At 45.2% G+C, this 26520-nt stretch overlaps 1 protein-coding gene across 3 annotated transcripts in view; it reads right to left on the bottom strand.

The window, feature by feature from the left end:
* Nucleotides 1–7543: 7543 nt before the first annotated feature.
* The window catches only part of MOB2 (MOB kinase activator 2), a 113858-nt gene continuing 94881 nt past the window's right edge, over nt 7544–26520 (bottom strand). For all 3 annotated transcript variants that reach the window (XM_032188287.1, XM_032188286.1, XM_032188285.1), the window contains exons 2-5: nt 18260–18420; nt 16925–17018; nt 10524–10648; nt 7544–8850 (exon numbers count right to left, since the gene is read on the bottom strand). In XM_032188287.1, coding sequence (XP_032044178.1) covers nt 8540–8850; nt 10524–10648; nt 16925–17018; nt 18260–18420 — 691 coding nt within the window. In that variant the 3' untranslated portion in view covers nt 7544–8539. The remainder of the gene's footprint in view (nt 8851–10523; nt 10649–16924; nt 17019–18259; nt 18421–26520) is intronic.

Raw genomic sequence — 26520 nt, 5'->3', positions numbered from 1 at the left:
GCAGCAGCATGGGCTTTTCCCTTAGCTGCTGCCCAGGGCCACGGGTGTCCTTTGGGCAACCCAGGTGCAAATGGACCTTGAGGGAAGGAGGCGGTAAGGTTGTTGCACTGCTTGGTGCTTAAAAAGGGCTGGCAATTTCCATGGTTTATGCATTTAAAAAAACGGAGTAGGCTGATCAAATCAATGTGGCAAAGTTAATGGCAGTAAGACACAGAAAGGGAACTTAATAAGAAATATTTCAAGAGAGACAGACTGATAGTTGTTGCTTCAGCCGATGGGCATCTGCACAAGGCCGTCGGCCTCACGGGGTTAAGCGAGCTTTAGTTCAGGCTGCAGACAAACTGTAATTCTGGCTCCAGGTCTCACTTCTGTCTCATTCTTCTTTGCTGTTCTGTGCTCAGCTCAGAGCACAGCAGCTGATACAGCTGCTGGAGGATCCCACAGTTTCAGGAAAAACGTCTGGGCTTTGCTGACAAAGCTGTGAGCTATGGGGAACAAAACGGTGCTGCTGAGGGCAAAGCTCAGCGGCAGTGTCAGGGTCCTGTCGGGCTGTTCCTGTGGCTTGTGGTACACGGGAGTTCAAAGAAGTGTCTTGAGCGTTCCCTTCTGAGTTTTAAATGAAGGGTCTCATAATGCAAATGGGCTTGCTTTATTAAGCCGTACCCCACAGCTCAGTTTGTGTGATGGTCCACCCTGCGCATTTTACGATCGAGAAGAATGAAAATCTGAGAAATTTTCTTAGTTTAAGTGGAGCAATTTTGTTTGATACACTAGCTCTAGCTTTTAATCTTGTTGCTGGCATGTAGGGGCTTGCTTTTGCTTATCCGCCCAACCAGGGGCCAGCTACAGGCATTTAAGAAACAAACAAACAAACAAAATTTTTATATATATATATATATCAGTTCTAAAAGTAGTTCTGCTAGGTAAGGAGTGTGTGGACTATTGTGTCTCATGGTTGATTCAGAGCTCTGACTCGTCCCTTTGTGTTTGGAGGTTTCCATGAGTGCATCCTTGCGGGGGCTCAGTGGCATCTAGGAACATGGGAGCCTAGGTTGCAATCATTTCCCTGCGCAGGGAATTTAAAGGTTCTTTGCAGGCTCTCTCTCCCCTTCCAGTGGTGGCTTGTTTCTGTAAAACATGTAGAAACTTTTAAACCACTTTGAGACACCGGACTTACAGGGTTGGCTGAAAGGAGCCGACAGTTCAAAAGTTCAGGGTAGGCAAAAAAAAAAAAAAAAAAAAAAAGATAATTAAAAAATAGCTGGGCAAGTGGAGTGCATGCTTCAGCTTTCTTTGGTTTGAATACCGGACTTTGAAAAAAAACTCCTGCTTTTGTTTCATGGGCCAGAAGTCTTTCACCAGCAAAATAAAACAATGCTCTTATAAACCACCTGAGCTATTTATTTGAGGAGCACCTGGATCAGCAATGAATGTTAATCCAATAATAACAGATAATTAAACTGTTATAATAGGTTTTTTAATCTCTCTCCTCCAGCTGTAGTTATGCTTTTTGCCTTCATCAGGGAGACTATAATGAAGCGCAGAGGGCTCCTAATCCACTCAGGATTCCTTGATGGATTGCAGTACTTGTCCTGCTCTCGCCTTTAAGCAGTGGTTACACCACGAGACTGACTTTACTCACGGGTTGCCATCTTGTCACCAACCTCAGCCCAGGTCTGTGCCGGTGTCCAGCCAGGCCAGAGCCCATGGGCCCACAGCACACAGGGGACCTGCAGCCTGTCACGGTGGGGACTTTGGGGCTGGGAGTGCAGGACACAAACCTGCTGCCTGTCGCCGTGCCCCGCAGCTATGGCAGAATAGCTTGTGATTGCAAGGGGCTAACTTTGTTGTTCAGGTGGTGCTGGGCAGTCTTCTGGTGCTTCAGGCTCAAACTTTGTGTATCTCAAACTCAAATGGGTGCGAGGTGAAAATGTCTTGAGGAAGGAGCCTTATCTGTCCAGCTGGGAGCTGCTGGCCTGGCTCTCCTTTACCCTACACGTGCCGTCTGGTTCTTCCCAAGCGTTTGGGCTTCACACAGCCAGTTGTGTTTGGCAGCAGGGTGCCTGCCAGTGTCGGCTTGCAGCACCTGGCTACCCTGCCTGGTACCTGCTTCCTAGGGTCGGCCTTCGGGGAGTGGAACAAGGGGCCTGCTCAAACCCTTTTGGGTCAGTCGGTGCATATTGGTTCTGTGCAGTTCTGCAGGCTGTGAGTGTTGCCGGTGTACCAATAAATGAGTTCGCAGTGATGAAGAGCAGCGCTCACTGGGGTCTCGATGCACGCTGTGCTGAGGCTCACACAGCCCTACCTGTCCGAGCTGCAGCCCTTCTCGCATGCCAGAACCGATCACTGCACAGCACCCGTTCAGTAGATTTAGGCCAGTTTAAAGGTGTTTTTAAAACAGGTTATTTAAAGACATTTGTTATTATTTTTTGGGCTGTCTTGAAAATGTCCTTAGATTAGCCAAAGCTTTCCCAGTTCTGCTCCAGCAGGTACGGCTGGTCCTTAAGCACAATTTATCTTCTGCTTCTGATTTAAACTCCTGTCAAAATGTTTTTTTGTAGCCACAAGGATTCAAGCCTACTTTTCAGAGTTGTCGAGTGCCATTAAACCTTGTTGAAAAGGACAGAATATCACTTTCTGTTACAGGTTTTCTGTAGATTTCATGTAACTGTAAGAAACGCGGATTATACGGTATCAGTTTCCCATTCTGTTCTGCATTATCCTTTGCAAGTAGAGTGAAGCACGGGGCTCTCCTTGTTAATAAAAATAAATGTTTTTAGTAAGCAGATGTACGTACTCTGTCTACCTGTGGCACCAGTGTTCCTGAATTTGTTACAAAAGAGTAGATTTCCTTTACTTCCAGTCATTGAAATCCAGACGTACTGTAGGCCTCTGTACTCCGTCCTGACACAGACAGTAAAGGATCTAGTACTAGCATGTGATGAGAGCAAAATGAAAATCCCAGGCTGGCCAAGGCAGAGAATGGGGATAAATTTCTGTATTTTGTTTACCAATGTTTACATGAGCGTCAGGCCTTCTACCTGAGGTGCTCCGCAAGCTTTGATGCTTGGGAACAGATGATTCCTTGAGTTGATTTAGGGCATAAATCCCATGGATATCAGGTTTTTGTGTTTGATGCTTAGTCGAGTGCAATTAGGAGGGGAAAGGAAGGCTCATGTGCTTGGAAATGGAGCTTTCAAGTACAAGAAACAGCACCAGCCTTTCCTTAAGGCCCTGAGGCCCTGCAGAAGGAAGCAGAAGGGGACTCCTCACTGCTGTGTGGCTTGTTGGGGCTGTTCATATCCGTAGGTGTGTGGTGCAGGAGAGCCATGCAGCATGTCCAAATCAGCCTGATGCCTGCTGGGTCCCTGGGTCACTTCACTGGGCTGCTGTGGTGGTTAAATACGTGTCTGGTGCCAAACATTGGGCTGTTTTCCCTGCGTAGGTTTCCTTTGGCAGTCCTTGAGGCAGTGCTTGCTTCGGGCAAGTGTCCTTCAGGCCTTACTGCTGGCAGGTGGAGCGGCGGTTTCACAGAGGCCAAAGTCCCTCATGAGATGGTGTCTGGCCTGCCTGTGCCCGAGTCGCTGCTGAGGAGGGTTGCTCTGCTCTGAGCAGGAAGGCCTCTAGCCCGGACTCGTTGTGCCCGTGCGTTTCAGTTATGCCGGAGACCAGAAGAAGGAGGAGTTTTATGTTAAGGGGCCTCACGCCACTTTGCGAGGGAAAGGCTACTGTTGGAGCTGGTGTGTGGGGAAGTGCCGGGGTGTGCTGATGGCTGCCTTTTGGCTGCGAGGCAAACAATCAGTGGATGCCAAACCTTTGGTGGAGCAGTGAGGGTGGGATACCGCTGCTGTCAGGTCCCATCCCAAATCCTTTCTAGTGAGCTAGAGAAAGCCCTGGGTACTCTCACCTGAGTGCTCAGCCACGTCAATTCCTGTTTCCTCTCAGCCACGCGCTGACCTCCCTTGGGAAAGCCTGACTGTTCTCCTGGGCTCACAGCCAGGGGGTTCTGCTGCTCCAAAAAGATTGGGGACCCCCAGCAGCACACTGAGGGGGGATGGCCGGCTGGTTGCTGCCGTTCTCATTTCACCAGCTCCACCTGGAGCACCGGGAGCTGTCTGTGCCACATACAGCTACAGCATGAGTAGCTCTGAGCTGGGCGGTGGTGCCACTCATGCTGCAGGCAGGAACGTTGGCCTCCTGTAGTAAGTTTGGCCAGGTGAACCAACAACCTAGGTCTCTGGCCTTGGTTCAGGTGGTGGAAGGGTGTCTGTGGCTTCCAGCCCTTCTGTTACCAGAGGAGACAGAGAGCCAAGGGCTGCCTTAGAGGTTAGAGGATGACGTGAGCTTGTTTGACAAAGCGTGGCTGTGTGAGGTCGGCATGCTGGGTAAGCTCCCATAACGTCCGATCGGTCCTTTGTGGGCGTGCCGGTTTCTTTGGGCATCTCTTGGTCTCCCGTTGGTTACCTGACAGCGTTCCCCCACCAGGCCCAGATCCCTTCCAGCAGCTCCTCGCTCTGGCTGTGTCTGGCCGGCACCAGCGGTCCTGCAGAGCCAGTGCCTGGCTCTCACCATTTGGCTGCACTCTGTACGCGCAGAGCAGTCCCTAAGTTGTGAGGTCGATTTTTATTGAAGTTCTTGGTTAAAAGGTGCGTGGTCATGCATAAAATGAGAGTGCTCTGTGGGATCTCAGGCTTGATAACTTTCTGCAATTCTCAGGCAAGAGAGCAGGGTGTGGAGAGGCTTTTGCTGGGTTGCGCTGGATGATGCCTGATTCAATTTCTACTTCTTCACTTCTGGGGCTTTCTTTGGGTTGGGGTGAAGCTGTTTCCATGATACCCATGGTTTATTACCTTGAGGTCAGTGCTGCAGGTGGCTGTTTCTCTCTGTGAGGCTTGTGGCTCTGTTCTCATGTCCCATTGCTGCCAGTGGCCAGAGTTAGCTGATGTTATGGCACTGAGGTGTTGACCTTGTTGCTTGCTTACCTGCTGCTGGCATTCGCTCCAGGTGTTGTGTGCAAAGCAGCTCTTGTCCTGCTTTTACTTACGGGTACTTATGCTTGGATTTGTTAAGGACACATCAGCCTCAACGAAAGATTGATCACAACACAAAATAGCTGTGTGACTGTCAAAAAGAAAAAAGAAGTTTCAGCTTGCTGGTGTTTTGTGCTTTACTTTATGCAGCCCTAGCTCTACATCATCTCACTCTTGTGTCTAGCACACCAAACGGGGAATATAACCCTACATAACATAGATGGAGATACTGTTTTTAAGAAAAAAACTTTATCCTGTGATGGCTTGAGCTCACATCACCATGGTTTTAGGCCTGAAAATGGGTTGAGGACTGCAGAGGCACGTGTAAAGCTCAGTTTGTCTGACGAGGCAAGGCCTGCAAAAGGCATGTGCTGGGGGTAAGGGGATAGCTGGAAAGGTTTCTTCTGGCAGGACGTGTAGCGGTTTGGTTTGTGTGCTTGCTTTACGTAGCAGCCGTGCTGCAATGGCACTGTACTTCATTGAGCACTAGGGGAGGGGAAGAAGGGTGGGCTGAACACGGACTAATTAGGTGCCTGTGTTGTAGCAGCTTTGATCAATTTACAAAGCACATGTAAGCAGATGTGTGCCAATTCTGTTAGGAGACCTACACCCCCTCTTCTAGATGCCAAGGGATTTGGGCTCAGTCTGGCCACAGGGCAAACTGCAACACACACAGACTGTCACCGACAGGCTGCACTTTGCAGGCTTGGTGGCACTCGTGTATCAATGATGTTATATTACACCATAATTCAGTAACCTCTGAAATATGCTTGGACACCTCGAGGCTGATCTTTACAGTAATATTTACTCCTGGCAGGAAGATTGTTAGTGTTGGCACTTATTTCAGTGTTTTCCTTATTCCCACTGCTAAAATCAACAGGATAGGCCTCGCTAAAATAGGATTTGTTATTTGCTTTCTCTTAAGCTGGTTGTAAAATATAAAAAAGATCGCTCTGTTAGATGAAGCTTCTGTACTTTCAGGAGTATTGAATGTCTGCAGAAGCAACTCAGGACAGCTGCCATGACCAACCACTGGCTCTCCTGAAAGAAATGCACTTTGCTGTGCTGGTAGCTGAACCAATGTGCGCTGCTTTGCATCCAAGCAAGGTCCTGTCGGTTCCCCTAGGGGAAGGTAAGGCACAGCCAAGCATCTGATAGCTTCCACGCTGAAGTCTGAGACCACAACGCAAAGCCAAGTCAGTCTTTCCAGAGAACTGAACTGCCTCTTGTTCAACTCAAACCTTTCCCAGGTATGTCATTTCTATCTGGCCTTTTATTAAGACAGCGAGTGCATTTTTACAAGTAGATAACGAATGACCAGAAATACTCGGATTTGGGTTGATGGCCTTGCTATTACTTTCTTACCTTTATCTCTACTGTATGCTGTCCCTGCAGGTAGCACAGGGGCCTTACAAATGACATTGTTCTGATAACTTCTGCTCACTTCTGATAAACCAGGTGATGCTAGACTTGTTCGTTGATGTAGGAAATCATTATGGGAAGGCTCAGGTCAGCGTGAATGGAGAATGCATAGGACTTTTCATCAGGATTTGACAGCATCAGCAGGAGGATGTGGTGGGGAAGCCGTGCCCTCAAACACTTCTGCAATCTGGAAACAAGCAGAATCCGGGCCCACGAAGCTGGGGGTGTTTTCTCTCGCATGCTCCTCCACTTCCCTTTTCCTGTACTTGTGCTTTTTCTGCTTTTTTTCCCCCTCATGTTTATAATGTCTTGCTTTTTATTCTCACTTGCACCTTTTTCTTCCTTTACCTATGGTTGCTTTTGTGTACTTCTTCACACTTTTTTTCTTAGCTTTTTTTCTTCCCTTCTTGCTTGTGCTTTTTTGTACTTTTTTTTTTTTTGTGTGTTTTTCCTTGTCTATTCCCTTTGCAGTTGTTCTCATTGCTCTTGAGCTTGCTTTCCTTTTCCCATTTCTACTGACTCCCAGTGCACTTAGAGCTCATTCAGGAAACTTTTCTAGGATTCGTGCCATGTCAGTTATTATTAATGTATATACCTCAGGCTAATGATTTAAAAGCAGTAACAAACGGTTCCCAAAGAGTGTTTGCTGCAGATTGGGTAGAAGCACAACTGCAAGCAAAATTTGGCATTTTCCCAACTGGAAACCTGGAATGCCAGAATTCAGCGGACATGGTAAGAAAAAGAGTAATATCGCTATCCAGATACAATATTGATCCAGATACTGTGATACACGATTTGCTGCAAGTGTCCAGGAGCCTACTAGATTTACAGTATTTAAGTATGTAAAGACAGGAAATTTGCTCCTTTCCATGTGTCCCTTATCCTTGGGTCTGCAGGTTCACCTGGGGACAAGGTTCTTAGCAATACCAGAAAGGGCAAGAAATTGATTGTAAATGGTAGATTACAGGGTGGAAGACTCAGAGCTGTTCATAAAGGTGGCTGACACCAAGGTTAACTGCACCAGCAGCGAAAGGGAAGCTTTGGGTGGATTCCAGTGACTTTTGACGCTGCAAACACAAAACCAAAACTTATGGCTGATAGATTTGTTTTTATTATTATAGAACAGATGAACTAAAATAAGCCAACAATATAATTTTATGCCAACAGCCATCTTTCTAGCACAGGCAGTGATGGACTCAGTATACCCTTCTCCTCCCTCCCCGGCCTCCATTCAACAGGAAGCAAATGGTGGTGGCTCTGCACGTGGTAAGTTTTAAACTCCAGTGATCTCACGCTTGTTATTTATAGAGATGTGCCTGGGAAAAGAGGAGGTGGGGGGAGCAGAGAAGAGAGCATATATTTTGTAGGAGCGATAAGCAGAAAGGCTTGTGGATCCTCTTGCACGTTCACACGTTGTGACCAGGTAGACGGGACAACTGGAGAATCATGCCCACTCTCAGCACGTAGCAAGCCCCTAGTTGCTACTCTAGTCAAGCCAGGAGTTTCTTCCCATTCCAAGCTAGCAAAGGGCAAGATGCACTCAATGGGGGAGTTTTTGGCAGGGGGTAAGGGGCAATCTATGGAAAACTGAACAAAAAATCCACCCCACCCCCCCAAAAAAAAACCAAACAAATCTGCATTTTAAGCCACTTCAAAGTAAAAGTCACTTCTCATAATATAATAGATAATTTTAAAATGGCAGGACCACCATCCTAGAAGGACAAAGGGCTTGCACTCAAGACCAAAGAAAGAAAAACCAAAACAACCAAACCAAAACAAAAAAAGCCAAGAGTGGCCCCACTCTCAAGCTTGGCTCTTCTCTAAAAACAGCACTCATCATCCATCTGAATAGGTAAAAGGAGGAGTGGACAGAAAATAAAATAAAATTGGTGCAACTTCTCGCCAGGTGGCGCATTAAACCAAAGCTCCATACAGTCCCGTATGACTACACGTCCTGTGGTGGCAGCATAATTTCTTTCAGCTTTCGTTGCTGTATATGTCTGTATGTATATCTGAACATATACATACACATACACACATAATATATAATATTGTTTTTAATGTTAGTTTAGATCCTGTAGGAGGGCTCATCTCTCTTTCACGTGGTTCTGTGCTCCTGCGCTGTTGCTGCTCCCGTTGCCGCTCCCGTTACTGCTGCTCCCACTGCTGCTGCAGAGGACCTCTGTGAGGTCGTCCATGATGGTGGTCTCTTTAGGGTCCACCAGGTTGAACTCCCTGATGAATAGGATAAAGTGTGTGTAGAGCGTGTTTAAATGTCCGTGCAGCTCCAGTGCCAAAGTCTCCTTAAAGTGTGAGGAGTAGATATGGGCCAGCACGTGGAACAGGTACTTGCAGATCTTCTTCACTAAGGACTCAAACGAGTTTGGGAATTCCTTGCCTGAAAGGAAGACAGAGAAACACCGTGTCAGTTCCAGCTGCTCACCTTGAGCTCCACATCAGCATTTGTTCTGTCCAGGCCGTGGGTAAGTGCAACCAGCCTACCTTAAAGGTAACTCAGGGGCAATAAAGCCAGTAACTTCACAGGCAACTCACGGGCCCTGTATCATCTTCCCAACATGTTTTTTTTTTTTTTTTTTACAAGACTTACGGGGAAGAGTCTAAGGTTTTAAGTGTTTTCATTTAAAGTTAAGCTTTTAAACCCTAAGGTTCAAAAATCAGGAAGAAAATGTAATCATTCTTTAAACCATATGTTTTTTGATACTGGCTGTAAAAATAATGAGAGGTTCTTCTGGGTTCTTATCTAGTTTGTCCAGGAGGAACCAATTTTTCCGCTGAAAGTGTGTAATAGTTATGAGACCATTTAACAGATCACAAAATGGAAACTAAGGTACTTGGCAGACTTCCCTCATTTCATTATTGAAATTCTATCAAATGGGCGAAGAAATAGAAGGAAATACTGGCTGCCTTCTCTCAGGTGCAATCTAAATGATGCTTGCCTACAAATTGCTCTAGGGAACCTGCTCTGGCAGGGAGGTTGGACCCGATGATCTCTTGAGGTCCCTTCTAACCCCTACAATTCTGTGATTCTGTCATTCTTGCTGGAGCATTAGTCTGCCCTCATTGTAAAAGGCAACTGTTAGACATCCACTGCTGGTGATGCTGACAGTGAAACTGAGGCAAGCAGAAAAGAAAAACATGCCATCCTATGCGTGATGCACAACAGGAAGTATGTTAGCGGTCTACAGTACAACCTGGCCACAGTGACTCACATGAAAGACCTTGTTGCCTTTTGAATTAGCATATTTAAAGCAATAACAAAAATAATATCAAAATACTCAAACTGCAACTGGCTTACTGGGCATTGCCTCCTTCCAGATGCTTATAGGTAAGTGCTGTTGGCTGAACATGCATGACACTGTAACATCCTAGTTCCTCAGCTATCTGGAGAAGGGACTCAAGAAGCCAGCTGCTTTTAGTCCGGACTAAGACCATCTACAGTAACTTCTGCTCAATAAGTCTCTATTTTTTTCCCCCTTAATCAAAGGCATTGCAAGTAGCTATCTTGTGAAGATACAAATTGAGTTTAAATTACTTTTGTTTCTTTTCAGTCCTTAAAAATCATGTTCTTATTTAATTTCTGGAGGAGAAAGGAGATTCTAAACAATCTGTTAGGCAAGGAAGACTAGCCACATTCCTGGCAATGCAATTTATTTCCCTCTTAATACATCAGGGCTCTAAAGGATATAATAAAAAACCAACAAGGCTAATTTTTACTAGCAATGCACTGTGTTAAATACCCACATACTGACAGTTTTTCTCCTCTCTGAATACAGGCTTTTTCCTAGATCTTGAAACACTTAAAGAAAAAGATGTCCTGATGAAATGTAAGCCAAGGGGACAGGATGGGGAGTAGTCTTTCACCCCAGGTCCTATGCCAACAGCACAAGTCTTTGTTACTGTACAAATGAACCAAAATTAAAATCTCCCTTAAAAAAAAGTGTGAAGTTGTCTGGTATGAATAAATATGCTGAATGCATATATGCCAACTTCCACCTTACTTATGGCATCTGCAAAAAGCCACAGGAAGCACCTGCCCCAAGGTAAACGTACCGTATTTTGTCGGAAAGACGTCCTCATCTGTCACTAGTTTCTGCACAGAACTCATGACGAAGTCAACATACTGAGGAGCAGTGCATTTGATCTTCTTTCCCCGCTCATCATACCAGTAGTACTGTCTGTGGAGAGAATCGACAGTGTCACCGTGTTGTACCTCGGATCCTCAGCTCAACTCCTAAGAGGTTAGTGTCTAACTAATATAAAACAGCAACTGCAACATTACCAAAATGTATCATCACTGCCACAGAAGAGATTCACTTCAGGGTATTTTTCTGTCTACATCAAAAGCCCTGAATTTCTGGGAGCCAGTTTTGTTTCTGCCCATCTATTTAGTCCAGAGCACAGGAAGTAATACCAAGTACAGAAAGGCTGCTGAAGTTTCCCAGGAGGGGCAGTGATAGCTACTTATCCACGACAGACTGAGGGTTTACAGTCCATAAAACTGTACAGGAAGGCATTATATAACTATTGTAACACGCTGCCTTTTAAAAAGTGATAAAACTTCTGATGTTTAACATCACCAAACATTAAGTCTTTTTAGTGTAGTATTATTAAATAGACAGAAGGTGGCTCCAAAACACCAGCTTTTTCAAAGCTGGTGCTCTGAAATACTTGCAGTGTTTTTGAACAGTACAAATCCTGTTCCAAAATCCTATCTGGGATTCCACGGCCGTTTTGAATATCCTTACCTATACATGCCTCAAAAGCCTGCTCCTTTGTTTCCAAACACCCTAAACCAATGGAATTTACATTTTACACTGCCACCAGGGAATAATCCTGTTGGATTTTAAAGGAACAGGAAGAGTTAGCATATTGTGAGGCTTTTCAAAAGCAACTGTAATTACCTTGATCAGCTGCAGCCACTGAAATACAACAGAAACATTCTCTAACAACTCTTGCAGTTGCTTGAGAGAGAAATCTGAAGGCTGCAAAAGAACTCAAAGTTTTGTTCCTTCTTTTTTTGTTTCTTTAAATCATGCGTTAATTAAAGGGTAGTTAATTTGAGGGTGGTGAGGCCCTAGAATAGGCTGCCAGAGAAGCTGTGGATGTCCTAAGCCATTCCATGATTCGCTGAAAGTACACTGCTGTTACCAGGAGCAGCTATACACTGTAAGAAATGTTTTTCAGATAAGGAAATCAGCAAAACTTTTTTTTTTTTTTTGGTCTATGTCTCATTAGTTACCTGAGTTCCAATTCCTGAACTCTTCCTTCAAACAGGGTAAGCTCCAGGTGCTAGCCATTATGAGACTGATAAGAAAGCCATTGTATTGGACTTCTCAGTTGCTTGATAACATTTTTCTTTCTTCAGTGGGAACTTTAGCCACTTTTGGACACTTTTTTTTTTTTTTTTTTTTTCAAGGAGATAAGGATTCAATGTTGTGTTCTTTTTTCTGTACCTAACAGGACTAGACTGTGTTAAACTAGAAGGACCTATAGGTGCCACTTGGGAAGCAGAGTTTTACATATACTGACCAGCAGAATAGTCCTGAAGCAACTGAAGAAAAACGGTATGTAGCAACTGAAAAGTTCTAATTGACAGCATGTTTTCATTGCCCAGAAAGATTCTTCAGGGGCCTGAGGGGGGTGATGTGAAGACTGTAAGGAACAGTTCATGCCCCAAGCCATATGAATACAAGAGGAAACAGCACAGAAGTCAGCTCAGACTTTACAGAGAGGAAAGACAGCTGAAAACTAGTTCTGCAGACACCTAAGGTTTGGAATTTGTCTTTCAGTGCATTTTCAGCATGTGGTGCTCAGTAACTCCCTTGTTTACTGGAGATAGCAGGATGGCCTGCAAAAGGGCACAAAAAGGTAAGTGAATGGGAACAGCAGGGGATAAAAGGTCTTTGCAGAGCTATGCCTGGCATCAACACTAGTATTTAGGGCCTTAGGGGTGGGCTCTGCTCATCACTGCTCACTTCCCTTATACAATCCACATGTAGGGAATTGCACAATGTAGTGTGCAAACCCAAGCCATGTCCCCTTCCTTTGTCTAGCCCTGCGTTCAGCTGGAGGAAGGCAGTTCTAGGCAACTCTTGACTTATCTTGGGTCTTAAGGCCAGAGCAGCAGCAGACTGGACTGTCTGCTCCTCAGCAGTTCTTACATGCTGCAGAAATCCTCAGCTACAAAACAGAACAGTTTGGAGTTGCCCTTAGGCACAAACCCAAATCTGGATAATTGGATTTTAGTTAAAAGAAACAGTTTGGCAACTGTGCAAGTTCACTTACACAAAAATGTAAGTGAATAAATCTGCTACAACATCCCACTGTACATCCCTTTTGCCTTTCCTTAACAGTTAAGCTGATTATGCAAAATGGGAATTCAGAAAAATCATTAAGAGTAAGGGGACAACTACAGGGGTTGTCCTGTTTGATAAGAATCATTTGTCTTCCCTCTGTTTCAAGCTCTGTGAACAAAGTCTTCACGTGTCTTGAAGAGAGAAAGGAAGGAGCCCCTGGCATGCCATGAACATTTCAGGCAGGGAGCAGCTCCCACCGCGCTGGAGTAATCTCCAGGTTGGGGCCATTGAGGGGCTCAGCTGGGCACAGAAGCCTGAGTGCATTCCACCACTGGCTCTGTGACAGCACAGCCCCATATTAGGCAAGGGTTGGGGAGCAAAAAGGACATAAAGACAGACACTTAAAGGCACTTTTCAAGAAGTGCTTACATGATACAGATTTTGATTTCATTCCACATGTAAAATTTTGGCAACTTAAACTTTCCCAGTATGGAGAGCACAAGGAGTTTGCAGCTCCCTTCTAAATCCCAGGGAACAATTACTGATGGGTTTAACATAGAAAAGCCTGTTATACACATAACAGTAAAACAAATACAGAGTAAGTCACAGTGCCTTAATATGTGTACATGTTTTATCCCTTTCCCTACAAAACCTCCTGGTTTTGTGCTGGCGAGTTTAAGGAGGGCCATGCAGCTGTTACTGTACACAGGAAAGCCATGGCGGAACAGAGACTACCTCAGTACATAGGAAAAGCTGTAAGGAGGGGGAGGCAAGTGCTCTAGAGGTACGATGTCTGGAAAGGAGGGTGAGACAGTCCTGCTACAAATGCCAGAAGACAGGTTATGAAGAAAGAGGGATAGCAAATTGTATAAAGTACAAGAGCTGTAATACAGTGTTTGGCAGCAACTTGGAATAGCTTTGGTGGTTTGACAGAGGCAAAGCAACATATAGATGGGGGGAAAAAAAAAAAAAAGGAAAAAAAAAAAAGGAAAAAAGAGCCACTGTGTAGAAGCTCAGGGAACCAAAGACGCTACAAAACATGCAAGTTTGAGTTGCGAAGAGCTTCTGTAGTCAGGGACACTAAGGATAACAGACAGGAGATAAACTGCAAGATTAGGGAAAAAAAATGAGTAATAAGGAATTTATTCCTTAAGGGATTTTAATGGACCAAAATAAGACTTTTCACTCTTATCTGTAGGCTGCTTAGAAAGTTGTATAATTTCTTAATTTCTGCCTGGAGAGTTTTGTAGTCTCAACCTTGTGAACAGCACTCACAAAGGCTCTTAGTTATCCACTCACTTCATCATTTTTGAGAAGTTTTGCCCCAATGTCAGCTACAGAGAACCAGTTTACAGGCCATGGTGGGGAACCTTAGCTTGCCTAATAATAGCAATAAACTATAACGTATACAGTACCTGCTTTACAGCAAGCAATAAACGTATTAATGAGCAAAAATTTCCCAAGTTACATTCAGGCCACCCTCACTAAATTTTAAAGATAACTGGCCATTCCCCTATTTTTCTTGGCATTATCCCACCTTGCCAGCAAGTGCTTCCATCTGTCCTACAAGGAGCCTAAGCTTTGGTCAGATGTCTCTTTGTGACCCTAAGCAGAAATTCTCTCTCTCACTGTGTGCAGATGGCTACGTTATCTCGTGTATCTGACAGAGCTGAAAGCTGCATCTGTCTGCAGTTTGTCACTTGGCTGGAACTTCTCTGAGATGTTAAAACCTTACCTCAAATGTTAAACTGCAACTTGTATTTATTTTGCCAGCAAGCCCTCTAAACTTAGGATTGAGTATTTGCAGTGAGTTTGAATGCAAAGGAACTAGACAAGCAACCTGTTTGCCATAGTTAGTGCAACACCCCAGCCATAAATACAAAAAGCCTTCCTTAGGTATGACCAGAAGGGTGTGATCCAAACCATGCCTCGGGGAACTGGGCAGGGAGAGCACATAGGACGAACGAATACAGAACTTCACACTGAGCTAGAGAAATCAACACTACAAAAAACAGCCAACAGCACCCTTATTCCAAAACACTGGCACGCTGTGGCACCCTAACCCAGGTAGCTGCTGCTGCTGAACACACACAGTCACAAAAGGTCAGACCAGGGCTGTCTCATCGGGTTAATCAGCAACTGACTCTAATGCTTAGGTGATGTTATCCATGTACTACAGACAGGTCAGAGGCAGGACAAATCATATCAACTGGTGTTTCTCCAATACAACAAGCACCCGCTTAACCTTACTTCATTAGGGTAAGATTTTAAAATAAAAAGTCAGGGGGAGCATATAGCTTTGTATTAGTCACAGCTGGACATGAACAAACGTGCGTCTTTGAGGCAGTTCTCTGTGTTTAGGCATCTCTCTTCCAAAAGAGAAGAATGAGGAATGGCAGAACATAAAGGTAAGGAATATCCAGAATTGTCATTGGAGATATTTGGAGAACACAATTATGAACAGGGCCTTCAAAACTGAACTGCACCGAGGCATGGAGCTAGGTGAACCTGCACACTTCACAGCAAAATGAAATATGCAACATGAATCAGTCATCAGCCCCCAAGTACAGGAAGATGACTGAAGTTGTTCTGATTTAGCTAAACACAAACCATTTCAAGCGTTTCACACAAGTGTAGCCATGCTTCCTGTTATTCCCAAGTAGTGCAATTTTCAGTTTTCAAAAACAAAGGATAGGAACATTCAGCTATTGGTCCTCACCACTAAAAATACAGACTGCAGCTGGAGCCACCTACAGACACTTCCTTTCTTTATTCTGCAGCGTAAGCTGCTTACAGAGAACCCTTGTTTAAGAGTCCCTACAGCAGAATGGAGCAACGCTGACTAGCCTCTCGCCACCATCTCCTTTTAGTCACCGTTTCCCATCAGACAAGCCGATCAACAGTTAAGCTCAGTCCTTTGGACAGCCAGTGCTACATCAGGAATTAAAACATGAGAAGGCTTGGGAGCAAGAGTCAACAAAACACTCATTTTACTGATCACCATTTCTCATTTAGAGACACACTGTCTACTTTTGATAAAATCTGAGTCCAGCAGAGATTTATTACTTTCTGTTCCAGCCTGCTTTCAAAGCCCCTAGCACAGCCTTTAATTCTCTACTGACAGTTATCTTTCCAACTTTTACATGCAAAAATATCCTCTGTACACTTTGCATTCTTCAGAGCATTCTCAAAGAAGGCCCCTGATATTAATTTCCAGTGTACAAGATAGCCTAGTATATTAAGCAAGGATTCCTTTTAAGCACTAAGCAATTATCGTTAGAGATACAATACAGAGCTCTGGTTCTGTTCCATACATTTCCTAGGATGCCTGTTTGATGTACTATAACATTAACAGCTCGCTCTTCTGTTTTAAAATCCATCTTAACTAAATTAATCCCAGGAAATGCAAGAGGAGGGAAGAATGGGACTATCAACACATGTGCTGGAGAAAAAAAAACACAACAGGCTTATTCATACTCAAGTGGATCTCATTTTCCATCATGTTGGACTGTGCTAATCAAGAGCAGGAGTTTATGGTAACTTTTTCTTATATTCACCATGTACAGCAGAACTACAAAGCCTTCTTTCATAAGTGACAGTTAGTCAATGTTTAAAAAGTCCACTAAGCCCTACACAGGGAGAGCGCCAAACCAAAACGTTTTCTGTGCTTTTTGCAAAGCTGCCACTTGTGCCCTCTGTGCCCAGGGGCTCAGGCAGAAAGCCAGCGGCTCACGTCAGGCTCGAGGTTATCCATCAGCAGCCTGGTGCTCTGTCAGTACGCTGCATATCAAAAGCACCCACTGAGGTTTTCACAATTCATTTATCCTTCCCTGCCTCCTCTGGAATCCCAGCAGTGCTACCAGGAAGGACAGTTTTGCCTTTTTTCTGCTTCTCCTCCCCTCAAGCTAAACACACAGCAATTTGCCTCTCTGATCTGACCTTATAAAACCAGCTCAGAACAGTCAAAGACCTGGTCCTTCACAAAAACACATTGCCACCACACTTCACTGCTGAGAGGGGGGAAAAGGACACACAGCTTCCACGTCCTTACTGAGTGAAGAGATGTGCTTGGCCAGTGCCAACCAACACCAATATCCTCCCCCAGGCCACACTCAAGACTTCATGGAAAGCCCGTAAGAGTAAATACCGACTTACGTATTGCACACTGCCATGGTCTGACACGACTCTCCTGTACAGAATTCTGAGATTGTACTATATTGTAAGTTGATGTGATGAAAGAAAGTTGTTGCTGAAAAATAAACACAAAGGAAAAGAAATTCAGAAGTAAAGTACTTTCAAACACTGCTTGTCCTCCAGACAATTATTTAAATAGATCAAGTGAAGTGACCTCAGTGTCTTGGAGCTTGCGTATATATTTAAACATGATTTAGTTAAACGAGTCTAATGATGAACTGCAAAACAAAGAGGTACAAAGAATGAAAGCTCTTGTTTTGATTTAAGATGAAAGCGTGATGATGCATCAGCTCTTATTACTCACTAAGCAGCAAGACTGGAAAGTGTCTCTGTCATCATCAGCCTAACCTTTACGGCAGAATACTCTACTCCAAGCTGAAGGCAAACAATTTGCTACATTATTTTGAAGTCAGACTTAAAATGCACAGTGGCTACAAAATGATATTAACAATCCTAATGATATACCTTTAAAAAAACAACAAAAAAAAAAAAACACATGAAAAAACACATGAAAACTAGTACACTTCTACTTTTTAAAAATCTCCTGAGATATTTAACATTTTACTACTCCTCTGGGGCACTTCAGTTTTCTTAATGAGCCTCTATAAACTTTCCTGGTGCAGTTTAAAGAACTTTCTTGCTACTACCACATACTGTTGAAAATACAAAGAAGACTGGGTTGAGACTGCAGGTTAGAACTGGCAGACAAAGCAGCAGCACATAAAAGTATTGTCCATCAGAGCTGAGATGCACAGATACAGCATTCAGCCACGGTACTCAGTCACCTTTGAGTTCCAGCCTGACTACGGTTTAAATTCACAGTAATTCCTCCAAAGCTTGGAAGGAATGGAGAACAGAAATCTAACCAAAATATGTCAAAACGTAGGGTTTTAAGCATAACTGCCTTGCATACATGTCTTACTAAACTAGCATTTTTATAGTGTTTCTGGAAAACCAATAGCTTGAGTCAGAAACCTGCTGAACCAGCAGGTTTAGCAGAGCAGTCAAAGGCGAAGCGATGGTCCTCAAAAGAGCATCAGCAGCCCTACTGCCCTCAGTGCCACTGTGGGTGAGTTAGAAGGAAGAAACGCATCACGCCTCCCCTGCTGAGCACAGCTGGTTTGTATTTTAAGACAGCTTAATTACTATGCAAGGTGTAATGGCATGCATTATGCAGTATGCATAAATAGTCATTGCGTGTTTTTCTAAGCACTGAAATCAGTAAAAAGAACCAGTGAACGAGTGCCTCCTTGGGTGTGGGCAGCAATCTCATAGCTGTACGATCACAATACTCACTGTTGCTGGCTAGCCACTCGTTGAGGTCTATTTCACGTGGTAACATCACTAGCTCCTTAAATTCAAAGTCAGTAATTCTGGATTTTGTGTATTCTGGCTCTAGGTAAAGCTTCTTCTCTTCCGGTGCTGGCTTTTTACCATTTGGCTTTCCCTTGGACTTTCTGCAAGAGATTAAAAAGAAAAGAAGGGTTACCTCTACTGCTGATGAACAGCTATTGAAACCTGAAAGAAGTTGGTTTATACAAACTCCTGTATTTATATTTATAAAAAATATAATACACTTGTATTTATATTATATTTATTCCTCTTTGTAGCACCCCTCCTGCCTTCCCTCCTATCAACCTAACCTTTTTTGTTGTTGTTTATTAAAGTAAAAGATTGGTTTTTAGAAAGTGCATTTGATTCAGTCACTTCTTTCACATTTCTGGGAAGGTTTTGAATGGTGTAAGAAACGTGAGACCGAGCCATTCCATCTCCATTGTCCTTTTGTCAGTTTAGATTGCAAATTACTTGGGAGAGTGACAGTCGCCCTGTACACCTGCGAACAGTCGTGACAGCAGCGTGGCACTGTGCTCAAAGGAGCTGCTCTGCTGTGAGCATACCAACAACCTGCTGCATCACAGGTAGCTGTCACCTGTGGAACGGGAGCTTGAGGGACAGTACAAGCAGACCGCTGCAAGCAGATAGCTCTCCTTTGGAAGAACGCTCTTTCCGCACGATGTGCTGGCACTGCTTACTCAGAGCCACAGCATTCCTCGGGGCTGTGGCACTACGTTCTCTGATATTCCACAAGTCTTCTGGAAGCGTGCATTTGTGACTTCAGCTAGAAGCACTGACAACTAAAAAAACACCTCCTTTCTCAACTCCCATTATATCTGATCCTAGTTCAGTGTTTGTTTTTTTTTTCCCCTGAAAATCCTGTAAAATCCAATGCAAAAAGCTATTGGCAGAGATGCATCATGAAATAACCCTCTGCTTGTACTTATAAAAGCAGACAAAGGGCATTCCAGAATCCCATAAAGTGCGTTTATCTCCATGCCATACTGTGACATTTCTTATCCATTTTCTAAAGTGTTTCTTGTATCCAACTGATATTCCTAGGGTGGGGGCTCAGTACGGACATTTGAGGAAGGACGGTGGGTCAGCACTTTGGCTTTTTTAGGCTGTGTGGTCAAACAGCTGCAAATCCATGCGTTTCTCCTTAAAAATTCCAGCTAACCAGAAACAGAAGATGTGTTTCATGGTGTGGGACACGTGCAGTAAGCAATACTCACTGTGCGTTATCACATACACACCGGGAGATGCTGTTTTCTTTAATGCCAGATTTTCTTGGTTAAAGAGCAGGTTTTTAAGAATCTGTGAAATCAAGACACGCCCAACTTTGCAGATGAGTGTGTTAAGTTTGCTGCTGAAACTCATCTGGATCCCATCCAAAGGAAATTGACCTCACATTATGGCTCTTAGCACACTTAGAAAATCTTCCACCTGTGCCCCTAAGATAAGTGCTTGATTTTTGCTATGAGGTTGGGGTGCACATTTTTTCCTGGAATGGTGTTCTACGCGTCAGTGCTTTCCCCAAAGAAAGTATAATTCTTTGTATTGCTCTTTTTACGGGCTCCTTACTGATCTGTACATTAAACCCATCTTCAGAATGACTCATGGTCCACATCTTCAGCACTGCTGTAGCAGGGAGAGACCTTGACTTGCCTTCTACTAGAAAGGAACGCCTGCCATCGCTTACTACAGCTCAGTTACCGGGACCACCACTGGTTACTGCCTAGAACTCGGGTTGAGCCTTGTCATACTTCCCTCTAAGCAGTAACCTAAGACTGGAGGGACTTTTTGATGAGGAAGGAAGGCCGCCTGCAAGGAGCAATCAAGGAAAGCTTCATGACAGCAGGACACACACTTACACCCTCGCAACGTATTCACAAGCCACAGACGCACAGGAACCATCATAAAGAGTTCTCCAGCAGGGAAAAGACGGTCCTGCTGCACTTCCACACGTTCATGAGAACGTCACCATTAGAGGGGGTGCCTGTGACAGGAATATCCTTTAAAAGGCTACATTTACAGTGGGAGAATAAACTAAAACCAGTATTTACAAAGACCAATCAGTTTACTGTGTAGTTACTTCTCTTGCACATTTCCCTGCCATCTCCTTTTTCCACTGCAATGCCCTTCAAATCAAAGGAAGTCTGCAAGATACGTCCCTTGGGATGATTTAATGAGGCAACCTGGACTAATTCTCACAGCTGGTGCCCAAAGGGACGTCTTAGATCCCGGTTCTTAGCTAAGTATTCTTGTCTTCAAACCCTTACGTCTGCAAGATAGCTTTTGAACCTCACCATGTAAAAATGACCTGTAGATAAGAAAGAAACATCCATGAAAGAATTGCAGGAAGGCCTTGAAGGTATTTAAAGGTATGATTCTGTGCCCTTCATTTCTGCTTGGGCGTGAGGCTGCAGGTTTTCACAGAACTTGATAATAGCCAAAGAAAACAGAATGGCATGAAGGAACAGTCTCGCTGGCTAGCCTGTAACCTGACTTTATAATAGGTGAAGCAACATGTTTGTCCTCTTCCTTTTGCAGGAATGCCATGTTAAGACTTGAAACCACCTTACCCTGACAGTAAACACCATAAATCCAGTTGATACCATGCGCTTGGCCCTGAGCTAGTCAAAAATACCCGAGGGCACTGATTTGCTTAATTCCAAGCACAAGCTGCCTTACTCCTAGGCTGGTACAGCCAGGCCTGGCACGCTCCCTGCAGTGCCTTCACTGGGCCTTTGACAGGCAATGCTACAGGCAACCCAGGAGATACTCCTAGGCTGTGGGTTTTTTCTGCTGTGTGGTTTCCCATTTTGTTTGTTTATCTAGGGGGAGGAGCAGGATTCTGACACTGAAGGAGAAGTTCATCTTTTAAGAAGCTAAGGAGAGTTACAGGTCAGTAACACTGAGGCGGAAAATACCTTCAGTGTGAGAGGCCGGTTTGACAAACCGCGTTCACCACCCGGGGAGGACAGCTATCAGTGCGAAGCAGCACAGGCAGAGCAGAGTTTGTATCGTTGCTTTACTCCAGGACAAACCAAGGTCCCCGGGTCAGGGCTGCACCACGTCAGCTTAGAGCAGCTCCTGAGAGGAGGGGGAGAGGGGACGGGGGTCAAAGACGGAGGGACGGGGAGGTGACGGAACCAGGCCACGGAGGGAATGCACGCAGGGCAGGCACAGGAGGCCGAGGCAGACCTTCCAGCGAGTGCACGTGCATCACCTTTACCCTGTCCTCCCTTCAGCACCTTCTCTCCAGGAAACCCAACAAACATTCAGTGCTAGATGGAGTTCACAAACGTGCTGATTACACGTGGTCCTTTTACAAAACCAACTCATTCCCACACGTTAGTACCTGCAGGCGCCTCTCAACAGGCTGCAAGTCTGTCCACAACGGCCTCAGTCAGAAGCGAATGGCCTCAAACAGAAGCCTCCCAGGGCTCTGCCTGGGCTTAAGAAAGAGCTGGGCTCGTGACTTCCATCACTGAGCCTGCAACAAGGCCCCTACTCACAGGTGTCACAGACACCCAGGGGGTTCTACTCACACCACTGAAACCCGAATGTCCGAGCACCATCTGCAGCACAAACTTCTGTTTAACCTTTTGCAGCTGCTGAGGACTAACACAAGACCCCAGAAAATCGTTTCTACCAGCAGATCTTCCTGACCTGCTTGGGGTGTTACACGGCTCAAGTGTTTTAAGTACAAACAAAAGAAACTCCAGTCTTAACATCGCCAGGTTTTAAATCAGACCACACATCTTCCCTCAGACACAACTCAGGTTGTAAAATCAGACTTTGTAGTATTAATTTAATCATGCTCAGCCTGGGTTGCAAAACTGTAGGTTTAGGTTAGAAACTGTCAATAGTGGTCAATACTAAAGCATTTTCTTTACAGACTTACAAAGCTGGAGCATACAGCAGTACGGAGAAAACAGTTTAAGAAACACGTTTCTCTGTGATGAAGAGTCAACAAGTAACAGCTCTGTGTTCCAGATAAACCAAGGCTCAGACATTCACACTTACCAGAAGTACCAGAAGAAAAGCCCAGAGGTCTGCTTCCTTGCTTCTGCTCTCCCCTCCCTCCAAACTGCTGTTTCAGAGGCCTCTAAGAAAACGCCACCTACCTGGAGCCAACTCCCGGTGTGCAAAGAGAACCACCAAACCACCCGTTATTCCCTTTGTGCTGCCAGGCTTACATGCAAGAGGCCTTCCTCAGTTTTTCACTTTGAAGCACACAAATATGAGAAATTACGTGTTGCCATTTCTGAGGTGTCCCAGAACACCCTCGTAAGTGAAGACTACAGCAGCAAGCATAAAGCAGCACGTTCAAAACCAGCTCGTTCAGCCTGCCTTCAGAGAAAGGAAAAGTGTCAAGCGCTGTGGAGACCTACTGCTCTGCCCAGGGAACACCACAATCCATCACCTACAGATTATTTACTGGAAAACGTAACTAAATGTCATGCAAGACCACAAAAAGGGCAGTGCCTTTCAAAACATTACTGAAGCCTACAGAAGTCCTGATTTCTGTTTATCTGTGCTTTTCTTTAAAAAAAAAAAAAAAAAAAAAAAAAAAACCTAAAAAGAAAAAGAGAGAATTCTGCTCAATGTATCTTAGCACTTACGTGTCATATCAATGCAACCCCAAAGCAGCTGCAGGAAGAGCTGCGATGCAGCACCACGGTGGAGGTCTGCCAAGGTTAGCCCAAAGCCTGCCTATCCGTGCGTGGCTACTAGTTCAGGAAAGAGACATCTTCCGGGAGCTAAGGAGACAGCACTGAGCAGCTTTCATTGGCAGGTAAACCAGAGAGCAAACTAATCCTTCAGCTAAGTCCCAGGCTAGGTTTGTGTGTGTGTGGTGTTAGGCACTTGGTCGAGTACGATGCCACAGGCCAAGTGACACCCAGGAAGAAGCTTCAGAGAGGGAGAAGGGCTGGGAGATGGCACAAGAGAGGTCGCTCATGCTAAGCACTGTAACAGCAGCTTCCACGAACCGGCTCCAGCCAGAGGGAACGTTCCTTGCTGCTCCTGCCGGGTCCCGTCCTCAGCCTCGTGTTCACCTGAGAAAACACAGCGGCTGGAAGCTTGCCTGGATCTCACTGGAGAAAGAGACGTGTAAGGCAACACCACGGATTCATGGGCCCGCTGGGCCACGATGATCTTTTTCCTGGACTAACCGCCTCGTTAAGATCGAGCACAAATGCCAATTTCCCAGGTTGCTCTGTTAGCCTGTCTCAGTTAATCAAGATTTCTCTCATTTCCTTCTTGATCAGATGCCCGGTAGTTTCTTGGTCTAAAAAACCTTCTTTGGAGCATCTTCAAAGCACCATCCAGGTATTTAGTTTTAAAACCATAGGAGGAAAGTATTATTCCCCTTTCATACCAGAAACTGGCTGCAAGGTTCAAAGTTTATTCACTGTACAAACACTAAGGACGTGCTTCCATTTCAACTGATACGGCTTGTTTCAAAAGAAGCACAGGGGCAGCAATCTGATTCAGCTGAAGACGTGTCAGGGACACAGTGTCCACAGCAGGGACACGCTCCTTAACACGATTTGGTTCACATTGCTTGGAATCGTACCAGGCATCCACGGTTTTGGTATGTGAGCCGCATTTAGTACAAGTTGGATCACACAGGGGATGCCCGTGGTTTAGGAAATGCCAAACTTCACTAAACTGATCACGCATGTTAAGATCATCTTTACCAATTCAGGATTCCTTCTTCCCAGAGACAACCAGCTGCCCAGCACTGCTCTAACCCCATCCTGCCACCTCCAGCAGGCTGGGCAGTTTCTGACACCAGTTCGAAAACTGCAGCCTGCTCAGGGTCAAACCATGAGGCTTCAGTCACCATCCCCTACACCTTTCACACCCAGCTCTCCACACCCTGGGGTGAACGGCCATTTAGTTTTTCTTTTTAAAATACAAGTCACCAGTGCCTTTTTTTCTTCTTAATGTGGCAAATCCAAGGTTATTTTGTTTGTTTGTTTCCAGAAACAAACACCATATGGGAGAGTGACTTGAGAAAGACTTTAAAGTCACTTTGAAGTGACTTTAAAAGAGTAAAGTAATATATATATATTCTACCAAAAACATAATGGCAAGGAACCAGAGCTGTAGGCAAAACTTTGTGCCCTCTGGATCCTGCGCCAGTTTCAGGTCCCAGCCAGGTGATGCTGGTTTCTCTTTGAAAATCAACAGAGCAAGTCCAGCAGGCCTCAAGTGGCGAATTTCTCCCTGCTTGCAAACTTCAAAACTCACAAGGCAACTCAGGTCTGCGGGGATGAAAATTGCCACAGATGATGAACCTTGCAACACAAAGACGCTTACTTTGCGGTTAATATTTTTTAATAACTGCTCCTATTTATTACCCAAGGTTAACTGGTATAATTCCAGGAATCACCAGCAAATTCAGAAAAGAACATTTCTGAGGTGTGACGATCTAGCTGATGTATTCGGTGCTGGTGAGAGGAGAGTGAGAGCCCGAGGCTCACAGCACTGCGTACAGAAGCAGCACAAAAGGACAAATCTGTTTTAAGGAAGATCAAAAACAAGAAGCCCACAGAACGTTACAAAATATAAAAAACATATTCCTAAGGTTTTAGGAGGCTATTTTTAAGTAATTTAGCTTATGCTTTATGATTTACATGGTTCACAAGCAGGAAAATTTTAGGGTTGAAATGCTGCATTCCTGACCAAAACACCACCATGGGAAACAGCCTCCTGAGAGTGAGTCCCAACAGCGACACCGCATCACAGCTCGCCCCGGTGTTCCTCCAGCCTGCCACATCACGGCGGGTATCAAACTAGCTCTGCCTTTGATTTTCATCCTGTCATTTTTTCCTTTCCTTCTGAAACACCATGTTTTAAAATATCCTCCACAGATGAAGCATTACAAAGTACTCTTGCCAAAACCCACTTTCTTGGTAATCCGAGGATGGGGGTTAGCTTCTTACAACACCAGCCAACGCAGAGTTAGAGAGGCAGCGAGCCAACATCTCAGCGGCGTCCCTTAGGCCAATCCTTACGACCACTTTCACGTTTTTACATCTTGCAGTGAACAGGGGGTTGTAACTCAAAATTAAAAGCATGCTGGAGGTTTTCGCTGCAGTTTCTCTCCCCTTTCCTTCTTGGGGCAAGGAATCAGAGGCAGTGGTAGAGCAGGAGAGCAAACAAAACATCTGAAAGTAAGAACTCTGAACCCTCACACCCTTTCCCTCTAACGCGCTCCCCTGTGCAGAAAGGAAAGCACCAAGGCTCTCAGCCACCCTGAGGGCTGTGGCTTTGCAAGGAAAAGCAGGCTGACTGCTCCCAGCTTGGCTTATCTGCTATTTTTTCCATAGCACTTTACCGGAAAGAAGTTATCAGTTCACTTCTGGTCAGAAACGCTCTGTGCAACTATGGGACTCCAGAACCTATTCATGGCAGGAAGGAAACAGTTTTATGAGCTAAAATGTCATTCCCAGCAGCAGCCTCCCAGCACGAGCAGCGAAGCAGCAGGTCACTCCAGCTACAAACTCTCAGACGCTGTTTTCCCACCCCAGCCACCCCATCTCCCACAGCAGGACACAGTCTTTTGCCCTCTGAGAAGTAAAAGGGCTGGAGGCTTAAAGGCTGCAGTCACCTGAAGGTCACCTTCTGGGAACGCAGCGCCTTGATTTCTCTGTACGGCAGGCACGAAAGGCAGAATTAAAAGCCTTGTTTGAACTTCACTGCAGCTGAAAGCGAGGGATGGTGTTTGTATTTCCCTCTTCTTTTAAAACCATGCAGATCTAGTCCCCCTGCGGAGAGCTTTCTGCAGTCACAGCTCCTGTTTTAGCCAAGACCCGCGCTAAGCCTTCAGCTGAAAACGCCACGAGACAGCACGCCCAGACCACGAACCCTGGACGTCCACGTCCAGGGCTGGGAAAGAACAGACTGTCAGCGGGGGAAGGGAGACTGCAAGGTATTAGGACGCAAGCCCAAACCCACTGCATCCTGCTAGACAATTGCTCACGGATTGCTGTGGTCAGGCTGTTTCTCCAGGGCCTGGGGATGGGAAGGAGACTGTGCACTTCCAGGCCGTCTCCGCTCCCGTTTCCTCTCGCCCCAGGTCCCCGACAGACCCCGGGACCCCAGCTCTGCTCCTCCCAGCTCCTGCCCTGGGTCAGCCCCGGGGCCAGGTTACGGCACGGCTCTAAGGGGGCCGCGCCGAATAAAATGCCTTGGGCAGCATT

The sequence above is a fragment of the Aythya fuligula genome, chromosome 5 (genome assembly GCF_009819795.1).
Source record: "Aythya fuligula isolate bAytFul2 chromosome 5, bAytFul2.pri, whole genome shotgun sequence".
Taxonomy (NCBI): Eukaryota; Metazoa; Chordata; class Aves; order Anseriformes; family Anatidae; genus Aythya; species Aythya fuligula.
The sequence above is the reverse complement of the archived record's forward strand: the minus strand, read 5'-3'. Positions and strand labels throughout refer to the sequence as shown.